This window comes from Dendrobates tinctorius, unplaced genomic scaffold (assembly GCF_039654945.1).
Source record: "Dendrobates tinctorius isolate UK_male_01 unplaced genomic scaffold, ASM3965494v1 ptg000022l, whole genome shotgun sequence".
Classification (NCBI taxonomy): domain Eukaryota; kingdom Metazoa; phylum Chordata; class Amphibia; order Anura; family Dendrobatidae; genus Dendrobates; species Dendrobates tinctorius.
In genome coordinates, this window is record NW_027361690.1 from 10700359 (window position 1) to 10718527 (window position 18169).

The 18169-nt window shown below is 43.1% G+C and overlaps 1 protein-coding gene across 1 annotated transcript in view; it reads right to left on the bottom strand.

Moving 5' to 3' along the window:
• Positions 1–657: 657 nt before the first annotated feature.
• Positions 658–18169, bottom strand: part of GLDN (gliomedin) — a 77935-nt gene continuing 60423 nt past the window's right edge. The window contains exons 5-10 of the mRNA XM_073568441.1: positions 15386–15541; positions 15061–15180; positions 13228–13311; positions 12056–12184; positions 11531–11681; positions 658–1288 (exon numbers count right to left, since the gene is read on the bottom strand). Coding sequence (XP_073424542.1) covers positions 823–1288; positions 11531–11681; positions 12056–12184; positions 13228–13311; positions 15061–15180; positions 15386–15541 — 1106 coding nt within the window. The 3' untranslated portion in view covers positions 658–822. The remainder of the gene's footprint in view (positions 1289–11530; positions 11682–12055; positions 12185–13227; positions 13312–15060; positions 15181–15385; positions 15542–18169) is intronic.

Sequence of the window (18169 nt, forward strand, 5' to 3'; positions counted from 1 at the left end):
AGATGTGTTGATGGTTTTTTAGCAGTTTTTCTCAGTACCTCAAGCTCTGGGTTGTAGGTCACCACCAGAGGACTTCTAGGAATCCTTGCGGCTCGAATGATCGGATCATCAATGGTGGCGGGCTGGTAGCCTTGGTTTGCAACATCATTTATTTTATTTTGTTAGCCATTAAAAGGTATTATAACTACAAGATCATCTTTTTTTCCCAATGAGAGCATTCTTGTAAAATAGTTAGAGAGAGAAACCTGGCACTGTTCAGTATTTGTGCTGCATTTGGCAATTGTTGAATGCTGTATTCGGACATATGACTTATGCTACCATACAATTGCATGTTGGCTTATCAATAATCAGTAAACCTGTGCTAGTAAATGTGTTCCATTGTATATATAAAGGAATTGGATTGCAGTGAAAAGGTAAATTGGAAAGTTTGACCCTTTTCCTGCAGAATCTATGTACAGAAGTTTTGGAGGACTGGATAATATCCCTTTAACTACCATTACAATTCTGTTTACCTACTTTCTCCATGCTCTAAGTAACATAATCTATTGCTTCATTGATTGATACTGACAGCAAAATGACTGTATACTTAATTCTCTCTATAAAGATATTGCGTGCCAACGCAAATACTTGCAACAGGGCAGAAACAAGTAAACAGCATCTCTTATCAATTGTATCTTTTTATTAAAATATTTATTTAAAAACGTAAAATGATGATTCCAGAATGATAAACCAGAGCTAAAGGCTCATAAGATGTCCATTTATACATGAAATATGAACCCATTTAGTACATTTTGCAGGTACCCTGGTTGCAGTATCCCTTAACTAAGTGCTGGATACAAAGCGCACTGGATATAACATCAGAGATCCATCTTCCCATGCGTATAATTGCTGATCCTTAGGGTTGTAGGACAGCATAGAAAGAACTGATGTTGATGACCTAAGGTCAAAACTAGCATCAACCTGCCTCTGTTTCAGGAGATCAAATGCAAAGGTCACCCTCAAATCTTTGGTGTCTGTAACATAAAGAATTCCACATGCAATAAAGGCATTGCCCGCTTTGGACTTTGGGTATGTTGTGTTAATGTGCTGAGTGACGGAGAAGGTTTTGTCATCCAGGTGAGCAACCATGATACTTTTATCTGTGTCAGAGGAGTAGATGATCCAGAGATCTTTCTCATCAGCTGCCACTTTAAAGTAAGATTTAGAATTTGAGAAGAGATAGCTACGATTGTGATAAGCTGCATTGTCAATGCCGAGAGTCTGGAAGGCTTCAGTGTCAAGTTCATACCTGAAAGATGAAAAACAAAAAAATAGTCATGTCTATTTCCCAAGTTAATATTATTCAGGATTTATTGTTGGTCTGACCACAGATAACTTGTATTTTCTCCCCATGTTTGACTTACAATCCAAAAACATATGCTGGTAGGTCAATGGTCCCACCAAAAACTGCTGTTCAAAACGCTTTATAATGTGCCCTCCACTTTCTATGATACCCCATTGGCAATTATCTAATATATTTTTGTAGCACAATAGTAATATTTATTACGAATATCACTTAAGGAGGTTGTCTAGACTTCCCATGAAAGTCTGCAGGCACTCTAAGTGACTACAGACTTCTGAATCTTTACATTGGGTGCTTCACATGCTATCATGATTCTCAGGTGTTGCTGGTAAGAGCTGACGATCATGTGACCAGAAGTATGTAATTTGTACACATATGGTCACGTGCCAATTAGACATTCTCAGCACATCTAGTGAGAATGTGACCGGAAGTAGGCAAAGGTTTTATGCACAGTCACGTGACCAACCGCTCTGACCAGCAATGCTTGAGGATCCAGGAAGGCCGTACTGGGCCCCTGGCCTTGAGGGAGGCCAACATGACAGGATTGAGGTAGAATATAGAACATAGAGGTGGAGCTGGAGTTAGGTCTTAGGGGAGGAGGGGTCAGAGGTGGGGTTAAGGGGTAACAGTAAAAAAGTGTCAGCCATCTTAATAGGGGTAGTAATTTTAGGTACCCCTTTACAGTGGTAAGAAGCTCCCACTCACCCTCCCTTATTTGGTCTTGAGTGTCACGATCCATCCTGGATTGTGACAGATAAAAGCACATGTAACCTTTTTTTTTTCTTTAAGCTGTTTGCTTAAAGTTAGTTTTGCCCCCGGTGGCCATTAGGGTCATTACACAGTGGTGTTTTTAGTTCTAGTTTTGCCCCCGGTGGTGGCTAGTATTATTACACGGGAATCACTAGCAGTTGTGATTGCTCTGGCTCTTGTCCATAAAGGAGAGTCAAGTGGTCTCACTCACTGTTGGTGATATCGGTCATTTCCAACCATCCTTGGTGGAGGAAGGAGCTAGAGAAGAGTTGTCATGATCTGACAGTTTTAAAGTTGACAAAGTGAATTTTTTTTACTTTGTCAAGTACAAAGTGTGACGTGATTGCCCCCGGTGGCCATTGGAATTATCACACGTGGTGTCTTTCATTCTAAGTTGCCCGGTGGTGGGGAGTGGTATCGCACCTTAGTGGTAGGTTTAATTTGTAATTATAAATCAGGTGTGAGGCTCTATAAATGAGTCTCAGGGTATTCAATCATTGTTGGTGATAGTTGTTCATTTGCAACCAACCTTGGTGGTGGAAGGAGCTGGAGAGATTGCTCAGCTCAATCTGAGTCCTGGAGTGGAAGGAGTCACTGAAGGGAGTTCTTTGCAGCGCTTACTGAACTTGGTGGCAGCTATTCAGGAGGAAGGCTGCAGTCGGTTGCTGGACTCGGTGCTGGAGCATTTGCACAGAGAGAGCTAAGTTTTCTATTTCCCCTGTTTGTGACTTTCCTTATGTGTGATCTAGTGCAGTGGTGGGATTAGTTTCCGCACCGGCCAATGCCCTAGCGAGGGACTAGGTTCAGGGCGACTCAGGGCATAAGGTTCGCGTGCGGCGACAGGTGCGGAGCCTGTATAGGGAACGTCAGGAGTGCAGGGACACTTCCTCAGGGGAGCTTAGGAGGTCTCCACGTCCCTTTTTCTTATTACAGGGCCCACCACTGTAATTGTTCCTGTATTTCCCCTTATTATTTAAATTCGCCCCGCTGGAGGCGCTGTATCCAGGGTCACGTGTGTCATAAATTCACCCTGCTGGAGGCGCTGTGTCCAGTCACACGTTGACCATTACATTATCACTAGAGTTGAGCGATACCGTCCGATACTTCAAAGTATCGTATCGGATGGTATCGGCCGATCTTTAAAAAAAGTATCGGTATCGCCGATTCCGATACCGGAAGTCCCATTCAAGTCTATGGGACTTCCGGTATCGGAATAAGAAAAACCCTTTCCTGCCCTTGTACAGCCTCTCTGGGGTCTGTACGGGCCTTTCGGGGGGCTGTGCCGGCCTGCCAGGGGGTCTGTGCAGGCTCCGGTGGTCTGTGCCGGCCTGCCGGTGGTCTGTGCAGGCTCCGGGGGGCTGTGCCGGCCTGCCGGGGGGCTGTGCAGGCTCCGGGGGGCTGTGCCGGCCTGCCGGTGGTCTGTGCCGGCCTGCCGGTGGTCTGTGCCGGCCTGCCGGTGGTCTGTGCAGGCTCCGGGGGTCTGTGCAGGCATCGTCCGATGGGACTACAAGTCCCATCGGGCGATGCCTGCTACCATGACAGTGATTGACACATTAGCCAATGATGGGACAGTAGTAGTCCCATCATCCGGCTAATGTGTTAAATGTAAAAAAAAAAAAAAAAATTACATGCTACATACATACAACATGCATACTACATACATGCTACATTCATACTACATAAATACTACATGCAACATACATACTACATATATACTACATGCATGCTACATACATACTACATGCTACATACTACATATATACTACATGCATGCTACATACATACTACATGCTACATACTACATATATACTACATGCATGCTACATACATACTACATGCTACATACATACCACATATATACTACATGCATGCTACATACATACTACATGCCACATACATACTACATATATACTACATGCATGCTACATACATACTACATGCTACATACTACATATATACTACATGCATGCTACATACATACTACATGCTACATACTACATATATACTACATGCATGCTACATACATACTACATGCTACATACATACCACATATATACTACATGCATGCTACATACATACTACATGCTACATACATACCACATATATACTACATGCATGCTACATACATACTACATGCTACATACATACTACATATATACTACATACATACTACATACATACTACATGCATGCTACATACATACCACATACATAACACATATATACTACATGCATGCTACATACATACTACATGCTACATACATACCATATACATACTACATGCATGCTACATACATACTACATGCATGCTACATACATACTACATGCTACATACATACTACATATATACTACATGCATGCTACATACATACTACATGCTACATACATACTACATATATACTACATGCATGCTACATACTACATGCTACATACATACTACATATATACTACATGCATGCTACATACATACTACATGCATGCTACATACATACTACATGCTACATACATACCACATACATACTACATATATACTACATGCTACATGCATGCTACATACATGCTACATACATACCACATACATACTACATACATACTGCATGCTACATGCATGCTACATACATACTACATACATACTACATGCTACATACATACCACATATATACTACATACATACAATACATTCATACAATACATACATAGACATACAGTACATATAACATAGAGTAACATACTTACCAATACTTGTCACATTGTTCCCCGAAGCCATTGTCTTTTCCGGAATAAATATTAACATAACAAACCACAAAAATACTCACCCACGATCCGAAGCAGTCCACGAGTGTGTCCCACGACGATCTTGGGTAGAGAACGGCAGCATCAGCTGTTGCTGCCGTTCTCTACGGGCTGCAGGAATCCAATGACGGAAGGTAGGTATCCTTCCGCACTGTATTCCTCCGCCACTTAAAAAAAAAAAAAGTCCCTAGTCTCACTTTATGCCATTGCTGTGTGGGAATTTCCCACGCAGCAATGGCATAAAGTGAGACTAGGGACTTTTTTTTTTTAAGTGGCGGAGGAATACAGTGCGGAAGGATACCTACCTTCCGTCATTGGATTCCTGCAGCCCGTAGAGAACGGCAGCATCATCTGATGCTGCCGTTCTCTACCCAAGATCGTCGTGGGACACACTCGTGGACTGCTTCGGATCGTGGGTGAGTATTTTTGTGGTTTGTTATGTTAATATTTATTCCGGAAAAGACAATGGCTTCGGGGAACAATGTGACAAGTATTGGTAAGTATGTTACTCTATGTTATATGTACTGCATGTCTATGTATGTATTGTATGAATGTATTGTATGTATGTAGTATATATGTGGTATGTATGTAGCATGTAGTATGTATGTAGTATGTATGTAGCATGCATGTAGCATGCAGTATGTATGTAGCATGCATGTAGTATATATGTAGTATGTATGTAGCATGCATGTAGTATATATGTAGTATGTATGTAGCATGCATGTAGTATATATGTAGTATGTATGTAGCATGTTGCATGTATGTAGTATGTATGTAGTATGTATGTAGCATGCATGTAGCATGTAGTATGTATGTAGCATGCATGTAGTATATATGTAGTATGTATGTAGCATGTAGTATGTATGTAGCATGCATGTAGTATATATGTAGTATGTATGTAGCATGCATGTAGTATATATGTAGTATGTATGTAGCATGTAGCATGTATGTAGTATGTATGTAGTATGTATGTAGCATGCATGTAGCATGTAGTATGTATGTAGCATGCATGTAGTATATATGTAGTATGTATGTAGCATGCATGTAGTATATATGTAGTATGTATGTAGCATGTATGTAGTATGTATGTGGTATGTATGTAGCATGTAGTATGTATGTAGCATGCATGTAGTATATATGTAGTATGTATGTAGCATGTAGTATGTATGTAGTATGTATGTAGTATGTATGTGGCATGTAGTATGCATGTAGCATGCATGTAGTATGTATGTAGTATGTATGTAGCATGTATGTAGTATGTATGTGGTATGTATGTAGCATGTAGTATGTATGTAGCATGCATGTAGTATATATGTAGTATGTAGTATGTATGTAGTATGTATGTGGTATGCATGTAGCATGTAGTATGTATGTAGCATGCATGTAGCATGCATGTAGTATGTATGTAGCATGCATGTAGTATGTATGTAGCATGCATGTAGTATGTATGTAGTATGTATGTAGTATGTATGTAGCATGCAGTATGTATGTAGCATGTATGTAGTATGTATGTAGTATATATGTAGTATGTATGTAGTATATATGTAGTATGTATGTAGCATGTAGTATGTATGTAGCATGTATGTAGCATGCATGTAGTATGTATGTAGCATGCATGTAGTATGTATGTAGCATGTATGTAGTATGTATGTAGTATATATGTAGTATGTATGTAGCATGTAGTATGTATGTAGCATGCATGTAGTATGTATGTAGTATTTTTTTTTTTTTTTTTTTTTTTTTAACATTTAACACATAGGCCGTATGATGGGACTACTACTGTCCCATCATTGGCTAATGTGTCAATCACTGTCATGGTAGCAGGCATCGCCCGATGGGACTTGTAGTCCCATCGGACGATGCTTGCACAGACCCCCGGACATCAGCACAGCCCCCCGGCAGGCCGGCACAGCCCCCCGGCAGGCCGGCACAGCCCCCCGGCAGGCCGGTACAGACTCCCACAGGGTGCACAGACCACCGGCAGGCCGGCACAGCCCCCCGGCAGGCCAGTACAGACCCCCACAGGGTGCACAGACCACCGGCAGGCCGGCACAGCCCCCCCCCGGCAGGCCGGTACAGACCCCCACAGGGTGCACAGACCACCGGCAGGCCGGCACAGCCCCCCGGCAGGCCGGTACAGACCCCGGGCAGTCCACACAGCCCCCCGGCAGGCCGGCACAGCCCCCCGGCAGGCCGGCAGAGACCCCCGGAAGGCCCGAAATGACGGCGCATCATGATGCGCACACACCGCGCATCATGATGACGTCAGGCTGTCAATCAACTTTGAACTTCCGATTCCGATGCCGAATTCCGATATTGAAAAAATATCGGAAGTCGGTATCGGAATTCCGATACAGCAAGTATCGGCCGATACCCGATACTTGCGGTATCGGAATGCTCAACACTAATTATCACCAACCAATAAAAATTTTTTCTGCTGAGCCATGGACCTAATGCAAACCTTTACCCAAGTACTGCAGACCTTTACTGAAGAGATCAGGGGGCTGCGCGGTGAGATGGTGCAGCAACTGCAGCTGTTGGTGGGCTTTGGAGGTTTGATTCAGGCACAGGCTCAGCCAGAACCCAAGATATCTCTCCCTGACCGGTTTTCTGGAGGGAGAGATCAATTCTTGGTATTTCAGCAAGCCTGTAAATTATATTTCAGGCTGCGTCCTCGTTCTTCAGGGAACGAAGAGCAACGGGTGGGAATCATTATGTCCCTTTTGAAGGGGGATCCCCAATCCTGGGCCTTCTCCCTGCCGGACGATTCACCATCTTTAGAGTCCGTGGACGAGTTTTTTGCGGCTTTGGCGCTTCTGTATGGGGATCCTGATGGCGTCTCTCTGGCGGAATCCCGACTCCGTAGGTGTAAACAGGGAGCCCGGGTTGCTGAGGAGTACTGCTCCGAGTTTAGGAGATGGGCCACTAACACTCAGTGGAATGACCGTGCACTTAGGAGTCAATTTGTGCAGGGTCTGTCTCCAAAATTGCAGGACACTCTGGTGCAGTACGCCGCCCCCAGGTCGCTGGAGGCCTCCATGTCCCTCGCCATCTGGGTGGATAGACGCCTTAGGGAAAGACATACACAAAATGTGCCCCCTGTAGTCCTCTCCGGGGGGGAGGACCCCCCGGTACGGTTGGTGGAACCCAGGCAGCCCGGTGTTGTTGGTACAAATAGGGAGTTGCCTGGGGTTCGCCGTGGTGGGGGGTATGCTTTTCCTGTGGGAAGCCGGGCCATTTCATGGGAGCCTGCCCAGGGCGTGCCAAGTCTCCGGATGAACCTATGCAAGTAGGAGGTGTCAGGTTGTGTTCCGGCCTGCCTACGGTTCAGGGAGTGGTGTCGGCATGTTTTTTCTGTGGGCAGACTGGTCATTTCCTTAAGGTGTGCCCATTACGTGCCAAAATATCTGTGTCATCTCAGAAGCCGCAGACCCCTGGTCGTTTGGAGGAAGGCAACCAGGGAGTGTACATTTCCTCCATTTTGCCCTCCCAAGGTATTATGTCAGCAGAAGTGGTGGCTGGCGGGGTACCGGAGGTGGTACCGGTGCTTGTGGACAGCGGAGCAGGAGTCAGTCTGGTGGATGCTCGTTTTGTCCAGACTCATGGCCTGAAGTGCAGGACGCTAGCCCAACCTATAAGCGTCCAGGCCATTAATTCTGTTCCACTGAGCCAGGGGAGCCTTACCCAAGTCGTAGAAAACATCCATCTGCGTATAGGACATCATGAGGAGTCCTTGTCATGCTACGTCTTGGGGGAATGCCAGTACCTATCGTTTTAGGCTTCCCCTGGCTGAAAAAACACAACCCGGTGATAGATTGGCGAGGAAGGGAAGTTGTCAGCTGGGGGCAGTCGTGTGAGGGCTGCTGCCTTGGGACTACTGTCTCTGCCGTCTCTCTACAGGGGACCCCTTCCTCTCCAGTGAGAGCAGCGATTGTGCGGCGGGAGAGTAGGGGCAAGTTTCAGCCCTCGCCGCTAGCAAACCTTGTGAGAGGCAGACCTCATGGTGGAAAGGGTTGGAGTGTGGTGTACCCTATGGTGTAGTGCGGGGGTGTGAGTGTGGTGACACAGGGGGACACCTTTGTTATCAGGTCCAGAATGAGTTCACCAATTTTATGACAAAACGAATGTGTGCAATAAACGTTCAGGTCCGGACCTGTGTGTGAACGAGCATGTATGGGTGGCCACCAAAAAACATCTTGTGGAAATGTGTAGTGGAGCCTGATCAGCTCATAACAAAGATACTCATACATAAACTCGTTCCCCAGGTTGGCGCTGTGGAGATGAGTGATGCCTCCAAAATAAACTTTATTGCCAATACCAGCTGTGTGTTTGTCATACATTTGAATTCAGGTGATGGTGGGGTGAACTCAGGGTCTGGGCGTCCCCGCTGTAGTGGTTTCCCTAATGAGGGGTGGTCTTGAGGGTCCAGAGGCCCCTCATTAAGGAGGGGGTACTGTCATGATCTGACAGTTTTAAAGTTGACAAAGTGAATTTTTTTTACTTTGTCAAGTACAAAGTGTGACGTGATTGCCCCTGGTGGCCATTGGAATTATCACACGTGGTGTCTTTCATTCTAAGTTGCCCGGTGGTGGGGAGTGGTATCGCACCTTAGTGGTAGGATTAATTTGTAATTATAAATCAGGTGTGAGGCTCTATAAATGAGTCTCAGGGTATTCAATCATTGTTGGTGATAGTTGTTCATTTGCAACCAACCTTGGTGGTGGAAGGAGCTGGAGAGATTGCTCAGCTCAATCTGAGTCCTGGAGTGGAAGGAGTCACTGAAGGGAGTTCTTTGCAGCGCATACTGAACTTGGTGGCAGCTATTCAGGAGGAAGGCTGCAGTCGGTTGCTGGACTCGGTGCTGGAGCATTTGCACAGAGAGAGCTAAGTTTTCTATTTCCCCTGTTTGTGACTTTCCTTATGTGTGATCTAGTGCAGTGGTGGGATTAGTTTCCGCACCGGCCAATGCCCTAGCGAGGGACTAGGTTCAGGGCGAGTCAGGGCATAAGGTTCGCGTGCGGCGACAGGTGCGGAGCCTGTATAGGGAACGTCAGGAGTGCAGGGACGCTTCCTCAGGGGAGCTTAGGAGGTCTCCACGTCCCTTTTTCCTATTACAGGGCCCACCACTGTAATTGTTCCTGTATTTCCCCTTATTATTTAAATTCGCCAGCTGGAGGCGGGGTATCCAGTTTTACGTGTACTTTTTAAATTCGCCAGGTGGAGGCGGTGTATCCGGCTGCACGTCCCGGTATTATTTAAATTCGCCCCGCTGGAGGCACTGTATCCAGGGTCACGTGTGTCATAAATTTGCCCTGCTGGAGGCGCTGTGTCCAGTCACACGTTGACCATTACAAGAGTTCCTTGCAGCTCAGTCAGAGTCCTGGTGGTGAAGGAACAACAGTGAGGAGTTCCTTGCAGCTCTGACAAAGCTTTGGTGAAGTAGCAGCTATTCTGGAGGAAAGCTGCACTCAGGTGCTGGACTCTGTTGCTGGGAGCAATAGCAACAGAGCTAAGCTAAGTGGTTTTTCCCTGTTTGTTACTTTCCTTATGTGTGTTTTAGTGCGGTGGTGGGATTAATTTCTGCACCGTCCAATTAATTAGAAAGGGATAGGTGCAGGGCGAGCTAGGGTTTTTAGGTATCCTGCTCATCGCCAGGTGCGGTATCTGCCTAGGGACCGTTAGGAGTGTAGAGACACTAACTCAGGGGAGTGCAGGAGGTCTCCACGTCCCCGTTCCCTATTGCAGGGCCCTCCATTGTATCAGTTTCCCTGGTGTTTCCCTTATCTCTGTAAATTCGCCCTGCTGGAGGCGGTGTATCCAGATACACATATAACTATTGAAATTCGCCTGCTGGAGGCGGTGTATCCGGCTGCACGTTTCATTGTTTAAATTCGCCCTGCTGGAGGCAGTGTATCCAGGGTTGTGGGTGTCATAGAAATTCACCCTGCTGGAGGCGGAGTATCCAGTCACCTGTGACGTCACACTGAGGTTTCATGGGAGTGTTTGAGGTATTTATCTCAAGTTCTGTGGAGTGCTGGGATTAATGCGATTTACAATGAATGGGTTTTTTTCTTTATTAATAACATAGAAAATATGTATGTCATGGCAGTAGAGCATGGGGGGTTAATGGTGCTGGATATTGGCCAGGTTGGTTGATAGGTGCCTCTGAGATGGCACATAGCTGCTAGAGGTAAGACTCGACCTGGGGCCAAGGTGGGATTATTAAACCTGTAGCTTATAGTTTTTGGGGCTTCGAGGACCACCCCTTCTAGGAGGTTGTTTGTTTAAAATGTATTGTATTAAATGTTAATAAAAGACTGCAGTGGCCAATTAATCCAATCTAAGTGTGGAGTGTTTAGTGGGTCCTTTATTATAAAGGATGAGGTTGGGATTAAGAGGATCGGAGGGTAATAGAATTGAAGCTCACATGAATCATGAATACCCGTTCATCATGAAAGTGTGCCGCACACACACTGTAAGTATTCAGAAGTCTGCAGTCACAGAGCGTGCCTGCAGACTTTCATCAGAAGACTGGACAAACCCTTTAACGCTGTCTCCCAAACTGAATAGGTCAGTAGGGTACGGCATGATGACTGATTGTGAAGTGAAGAACATTGTTGTAATTGTGGATGAAAGAAAACTTTACCTTACAATTTTATTAGATCCTCCCTTGTGGTAATACAGTGAATTGTCATACACTAGATGCCCGCATCCATGGTAGAACCAGCGCAGTTTTGTAGACTTGTAGTCATCACTCTGCAGAGTAGTTATATTTTCATATTGCTTTACTATTAATCCTGTAAAAAGAAATAAATAAAATAAGCCAACACATGTAGGTCACATAACCCAGCTGCCGCATGATAAGGATGCCCACTTTTTCAATTCTGGGGTCGTCTTAGCATCCTCTGACAACCGGAGCATCTTATGACCGAACCATTGTACAGAAAGGCTCTTTCCACACTGTAATACATTTTGGCATATGCCGGGTAAATGGAGGATTCTAAAATCATTCATCATATGTGTTAAGTGCTTTTCAGGTGAATATGTCAAATGTAGTTCACAAGCAAGGTAAATTAAATTACTAAGTGAAAAAAGAATGTAACAAACTTCACCGCAGTGCTGAACACGTTCTTAGATTTTTTAATTCTCTCCATGTCTTGTTTTATTGCACCTGAGAAATGTGCCACAATCCAAATTCTTTCATCACTGGTTTGGTTTGAGAAATCCATCATCCAAGCTCCAAATGTCTCTTTTACTTTGGCAATGTGAATTGGATCCTCTATCGCCTTTATGGTGCAGTCTGGTCAACAAACACATGTTATTAGATATCAGCGGGGCATTAAAAGTATTAAAGGGAACCTGTCAGCAGGATTGTGCACAGTGACCTACAGACAGTGTCAGGTCAGCGCCGTTATACTGATTACAATGACACTTGGTGATGAAATCCGTCTTGTGGTTGTTGTTTAATATGTATTTGTAGTTTTCAGTTAATGATATGCTCATGCTCCGTGGCGGCTTATGTGGGGTCTTCATGTGGTGCTCTGATTATATATGCATCTGTATGGCTTATGACAGGTCGCTGATCCCTTAGTGACCTGCCCCCTATTTTACATACTGAATATAATATGTATTGAAAAAAAATCACATTGAGCAGGCAGGCGGCGGCAGTAGCGCTGCAACATGATTGCATGTATAATATGCATTTAATTATGTTATTTGCTGATATAAATTTATTCAGAAAAAAAATTCTCTCTCAAAATGCAGTGACATCTATCGGTGATCCGATAGATGCTACTGGGCAGGTGCCAATGGCGCCATCTTGCTAGAGAAAAAGTTATCTCCACCAAGATGGCACCAGCGGCGCCTGCGCAGTACAATCTATCAGCGATGTGTTAGATCGCCTATAAAGCAATTTTGAGAGAGATTTTTTTTTTTAGAATAAATGTATATTCACTAAATAAAATAATTTAATGCATACTATAGATGCAATCGTGCTACAGCGCAGGTGCCACCTGCAGAATGTGAATTTTTTTTTTCATACATATTATATTCATTATGTAAACTAGGGGGCAGGTCAGTGAGGGATCAGTGACCTGTCAGCAGTCTGCATTATGTATACCTAATCAGAGCACCACATGAAGACCCCCCACAGGCCGCCCTGGGGCACGAGCAGATCAGTAACTCAAAACTGAAAATAAAGATTACACAACAACCACAAGATGGATTTCATCAACCAAGTATCATTTTATTCAGTATAATTACACCGACCTGACACTGTCTGTAGGTTACTGAGCACAATCCTGCTGACAGGTTCCCTTTAAATAACATAAGACACTTATTTACCGTCTTTCTTTGGAGGAATGCCATTGGTCTTTTCACCGGATTTACCAGCCATGGTGTCATCATTGGGAACGGCACAAGTCTCACCTTACAATTCAACATGAAATTGGGTTAGTACATATTACAAGATTCAGCTAGTTTATATATTTATTAGGAAAAAAAGCTTATAATTTATCAGAAAATCAGAGTTCTCTTAAAGCAGTTACCGTACTTGTCTGTGAGTTGGATGAGATAATACTCTACTACACACTAATTTACGTAACAATCCCCTATTTTCAGAGAATTCTTCCTATATGGATTTCTAGGGTCATAACGTAACCACCACTTATATTATGGACAACATTCCGTCAGATGAAGGATTAATATTTGCCGTACTATTTATATTATATACTGCGATCGCTATCGGTATAAGTAGACTAAAACCGATATGGTAGACAATGACTCAACTCGTTACCATGTAATGGTAGGTGGCATTCTTCCATGGTGGAATTACACCTGTAATAATACCTGTATCACTTTGTATTCAGGCTTCAGTAGACTGTAACTTGACAATGGCAGTGCATGGGGCCACATGGAGACACACACACACGTGTGGGTCTCTCTCTTTTTGTATAAGTCCTAATATTTTGTATATGTTTGCAGATGTCTACTGGTAGCACATGATTATATCTAGCTGACGGATACATGAGCACTATCGTCTTGATTTCTAACGTACACATTAACATTGGAAGGAATCCAAAAACGCTCTCTCAAGACGTTATCTGTCGCAGTAAAAGTGTCAAGGCCCATGACAGCAGCACATGTTAAGTCATCAGTGCGTATTTGGGTTCTGGTAAGTAAATGATAAGTTTTCAAAATAATTTGACACTTTGTAGTAGTTATGTTAACTCCGTGCGTCCATGTGCAGTAATACTGTACTGATTCCAACCATCTGAGTAAACATTTATGAGAAAACCACAACTGCAGAGAAACATAATTATTATTTGGCTTGCTTTTATAGCGCCACCATATTCTGCAGCACTTTACAGACATTATCATCACTGTCCCCATTGGGGCTCACAATCTAGATTCCCTATCAGTATGTCTTTGGAGTGTGGAAGGAAACCGGGGAACCCAGAGGAAACCCACGCAAACACGGGGAGAACATACAAATGACTTCCAGATGCTTCATTGGTGAGGTTTGAACCTAGGACCCCAACGCCATATAATATAGTGTACATTTATGTTTTAGTGGCTCCCTGGGAGTAATATAGATAGATAGATAGATAGATAGATAGATAACACTGAAGAACTAAGAACAGAAGTGCTGTTTGGTGTAAACAGGTTTAATGTAAACTGGTCATATAGCACATAGTGGTGCTAAATGGTGGAAAACCACCAACTTGTTCCCTACCAAAAGGTACAATGTTATTGCACATGAGTAGGATCTATCATTCTCTGCCCCCCAGCAGATGCCATGGCTGTAATTACCTTCTCATATGTCTATAAGGGAAGAATCCTTATATATTTAGTAGAGAGACACTGGTAGAGCATATTGTTGAACCATTAATTAATAAGCACGTATGATGTAAGACGCTCAAATACATAGGTATTTATCACCGTTTGCCCCCATTCAGGAACTATAACAATAAGCGTTCTTAATTTTAAGGAAGATATGTAAATTACTTGATTAATGAAATCAAGCATGAAGGGAGGAAAAAGGTTATTGAGTACAACTGCATAAAACATTTAGCTCTCAGTTAAATTATCCTGATTGACCTGTTTAGGGGACAAAGTGGCAAAAAAGTATATTCAGAATATTAAGGAAACATCCGTGATAACCTAGTAATAACTTACCTGTGCACTTAGTACTGAACTCCGGTACGACTGGCTGAGCTTTGACTTTCTTCCTGCCTGGAGGACCCATAGGACCAGGTGGGCCTGGTGGGCCTGGAGGTCCCATTTCTCCTTTCATACCTGCAGAATTGTTTACATGTGATCAGAATGGCAGACTTTGTAAATTTCCACCCTTTGGAGTTTTGCACCTTGAGTCCATGAAAAGTAAACACACGTGTGAATACATAAAGATGAACATACTGTATTACATATGTATGGGGGCGGAGGTATTTTACGGGGTATTCAATATTCAAGAAACTGCATTTTTTTTCCAATGCCTATCTACCTTCAATAATGACGTCATTAGAAGTGTCACCTTGGTCCCCCTTCTCCCCCTTTTCACCCCTTTGTCCTGGCATGCCTTCTTTTCCAGAGGAACCAATTTCACCGGAATCTCCTTTCTCTCCTTTTTCACCTTGTTCACCTTTCATTCCTGGTTCACCTAAATAATAAAAAAAAAAAAAACTCTCCATGTAATGTAACAGCATCTAGTTCGCAGAAAACCTGCAGCTTATTGTTGTGTAACAGATTGCTGATGCCATAGAAATTGAAGCACTCAATGTCCTTGACGTTAATTTTTAATTTGTGCAGGTTACATAGAATTTGCCTTTTGCTGAATGAAAAAACAAATGACATATTATGTGACAGTTTACCTTGTTATGTACATGAGCTCCCATGGATACTGGGACATGGTAAAATTGATTAGCCTGAAGTTAGAAAAGAATACGTGTCTGCCAAAGACCACAAAATGGAGTCCTTTTTACAGTTGAACACTTCTTATTTACCGTAGTCTACAGAAGAAATGGCTGTCTGCCCGATAGAGAGAATTCTGCATCTGATCTATTACCCTTTCATGTAAACATTGGTTTTAATAATGTCCTGTATACAAAGCAGGTAAGTAATATTGAGGTATTCTTTAACAGTGGTTTCTGTAAAAGCCCTATTTAGGCTCTGTTCACATGTTGCGTTTTTGCAGCATTTTTTATGTTTTTTGATGCAAATTTTCAGCTGTGTTTTCTCAGTACCAGCAAAGTTTAGGAGATTTCAGAAATCTCATACACACAGCTTGGTTTTTTTTCTGTCATCAGTATTTTATGCTTTGCATTTTGTTGCATAACGCAGCACGTCACTTCTTTCAGCATTAATATCTGCGTTTTTTGCAGCGTTTTTTGCACTACCCATTGCTTTAAATGGGTGAAAAACGCTGCAAAAAACGCAGATATTAGGTTTTGCTTCATTTTTATGCCAAAACCTGATGAAGTTGAATCAGATTATTTATGCACTAAACTTCATCAACGTTGGCTAGCGTGCATTCTGAAAACACAGGAGGAAGTGTCCTATTTCAGGAAGAGAGCCGCGTTAGCGCATGCGCTGCTACATTGTCTGGCATTTACATTCGGGGTTTCTAATTTGCTATGACTGGGTATATAAACTGTATCTGGGGCTAGGCTAAACCACGCCTCCTGACGAAGTCATATCGAAACGTGCGTAGGGGCGCCAGGCACGGGGACACAGCGCACTTCCATACTAGTAACTACATAGCTGTCTGCATGACTTGTATTTTTGTTTCAGTAAGCTCATGGTCAGCTGTCTGACACATACCTATAGCATAGGATGTGATTTATAGGGGTTTTTTCACTCCTTACAAAAATCAATGAATTTTGGTCACTAGCACCTTTTTTTAGTTAATAATAATTACTTAGGTCCAAAGCACTTATGGCACTTATTTAATGAGATTTGAGTAGTTATTCAGTAATGCAGATTGTGATGTGCAATTATTAATTATTTTTATAATGCACTTATTGCACTTTACAAATGAGTTCTAGGCAGTCTATAATTCTATAAAGGCTAATTTTGGCAAAGCCACTTTGTGATGCAGACTGCCTTTTTATCATGTTAATATGGCTGGTTCTTATATAATATGGTATGGAATAGCTTTTGCCTGTGATTAAATCCTCCACACATGTTGCCTATTTGGTACTGAGTGCTCCAAATTTTATGTGTTTGTATTTGAATAAAACTCTATGTACTTTTCCAAGAATACTTCTTTTGAACCGTGTTTTCCTTCCTCATGGAATTGGGTATAACATGGTTGTGTTTGCTTATGATTATGATTGAGTTATTGGACTTATAAATGTACTTGATTGTTATTTAAAGGAATATTTTTTGTATCAGATATTAGGTTTTGCTGCATTTTTATGCCAAAACCTGATGAAGTTGAATCAGATTATTTATGCACTAAACTTTATCAGCATGCACAAGAGATAAATGTACCCTGACAAAAATGTAGTAAAAAATGCTGCAAAAACTAAGCAAAATCTGTTTTGTAAGCAACTTAACCCCTTAACACCCAATGATGTGAAGTGTCCGCCAATAGATCCCTCCCCCTGTTTGGTGCAAGCTTCGGCCATGAGCAAGGGGGTAATTTAAACTTTTATGTTTTTTCATTTTTTTAAAACATTATTATTTTTACTTTCATTGTTCCTATTATAATTGCATCTGCAATTGTCTGATCACTTGTGCTATATACAGCAATGCCATAGCATTGCTGTACTTAGCAGAAATCACAATTCTTTTGAAGGCGAGCAGGGTTTGAAAGGAGTACAGTAATGACAGGCGCAGGAGTCTTCAGCAGACCCCTGGCTGTCATAGCAACCCACGATGAGAATATGGAATGTTGCATCCCAATACCGGCACATGTTAAATGTCAATCTCGGAGTCTGACAGAGGCATTTAGCAGGTTGTCAACCGCAGGCGGAGCTGCGCTTCACTGGTGATTGTTAGGCCGGAATCACACATGCGAGAAACCCAGCCGAGTCTCGCATGTTAATACAATGCACTACCGCCGGCACTCAGGAGTGGCGCGTGCGGCCGCATAGCAATACATGGAGCCGCACGCTCCACTCCTGAGTGCCGGGGGCAGTGCCAGGTATTAACATGCGAGACTCGGCTGGGTTTCTCGCATGTGTGATCCCGGCCTTAGAGGAAAGTCCTGGCTGTAATGCCCACTTATGTTCTGCTGAATGTGGAGTGAGCTCACCCATATACCCGCTTACAACTTGCACCATTC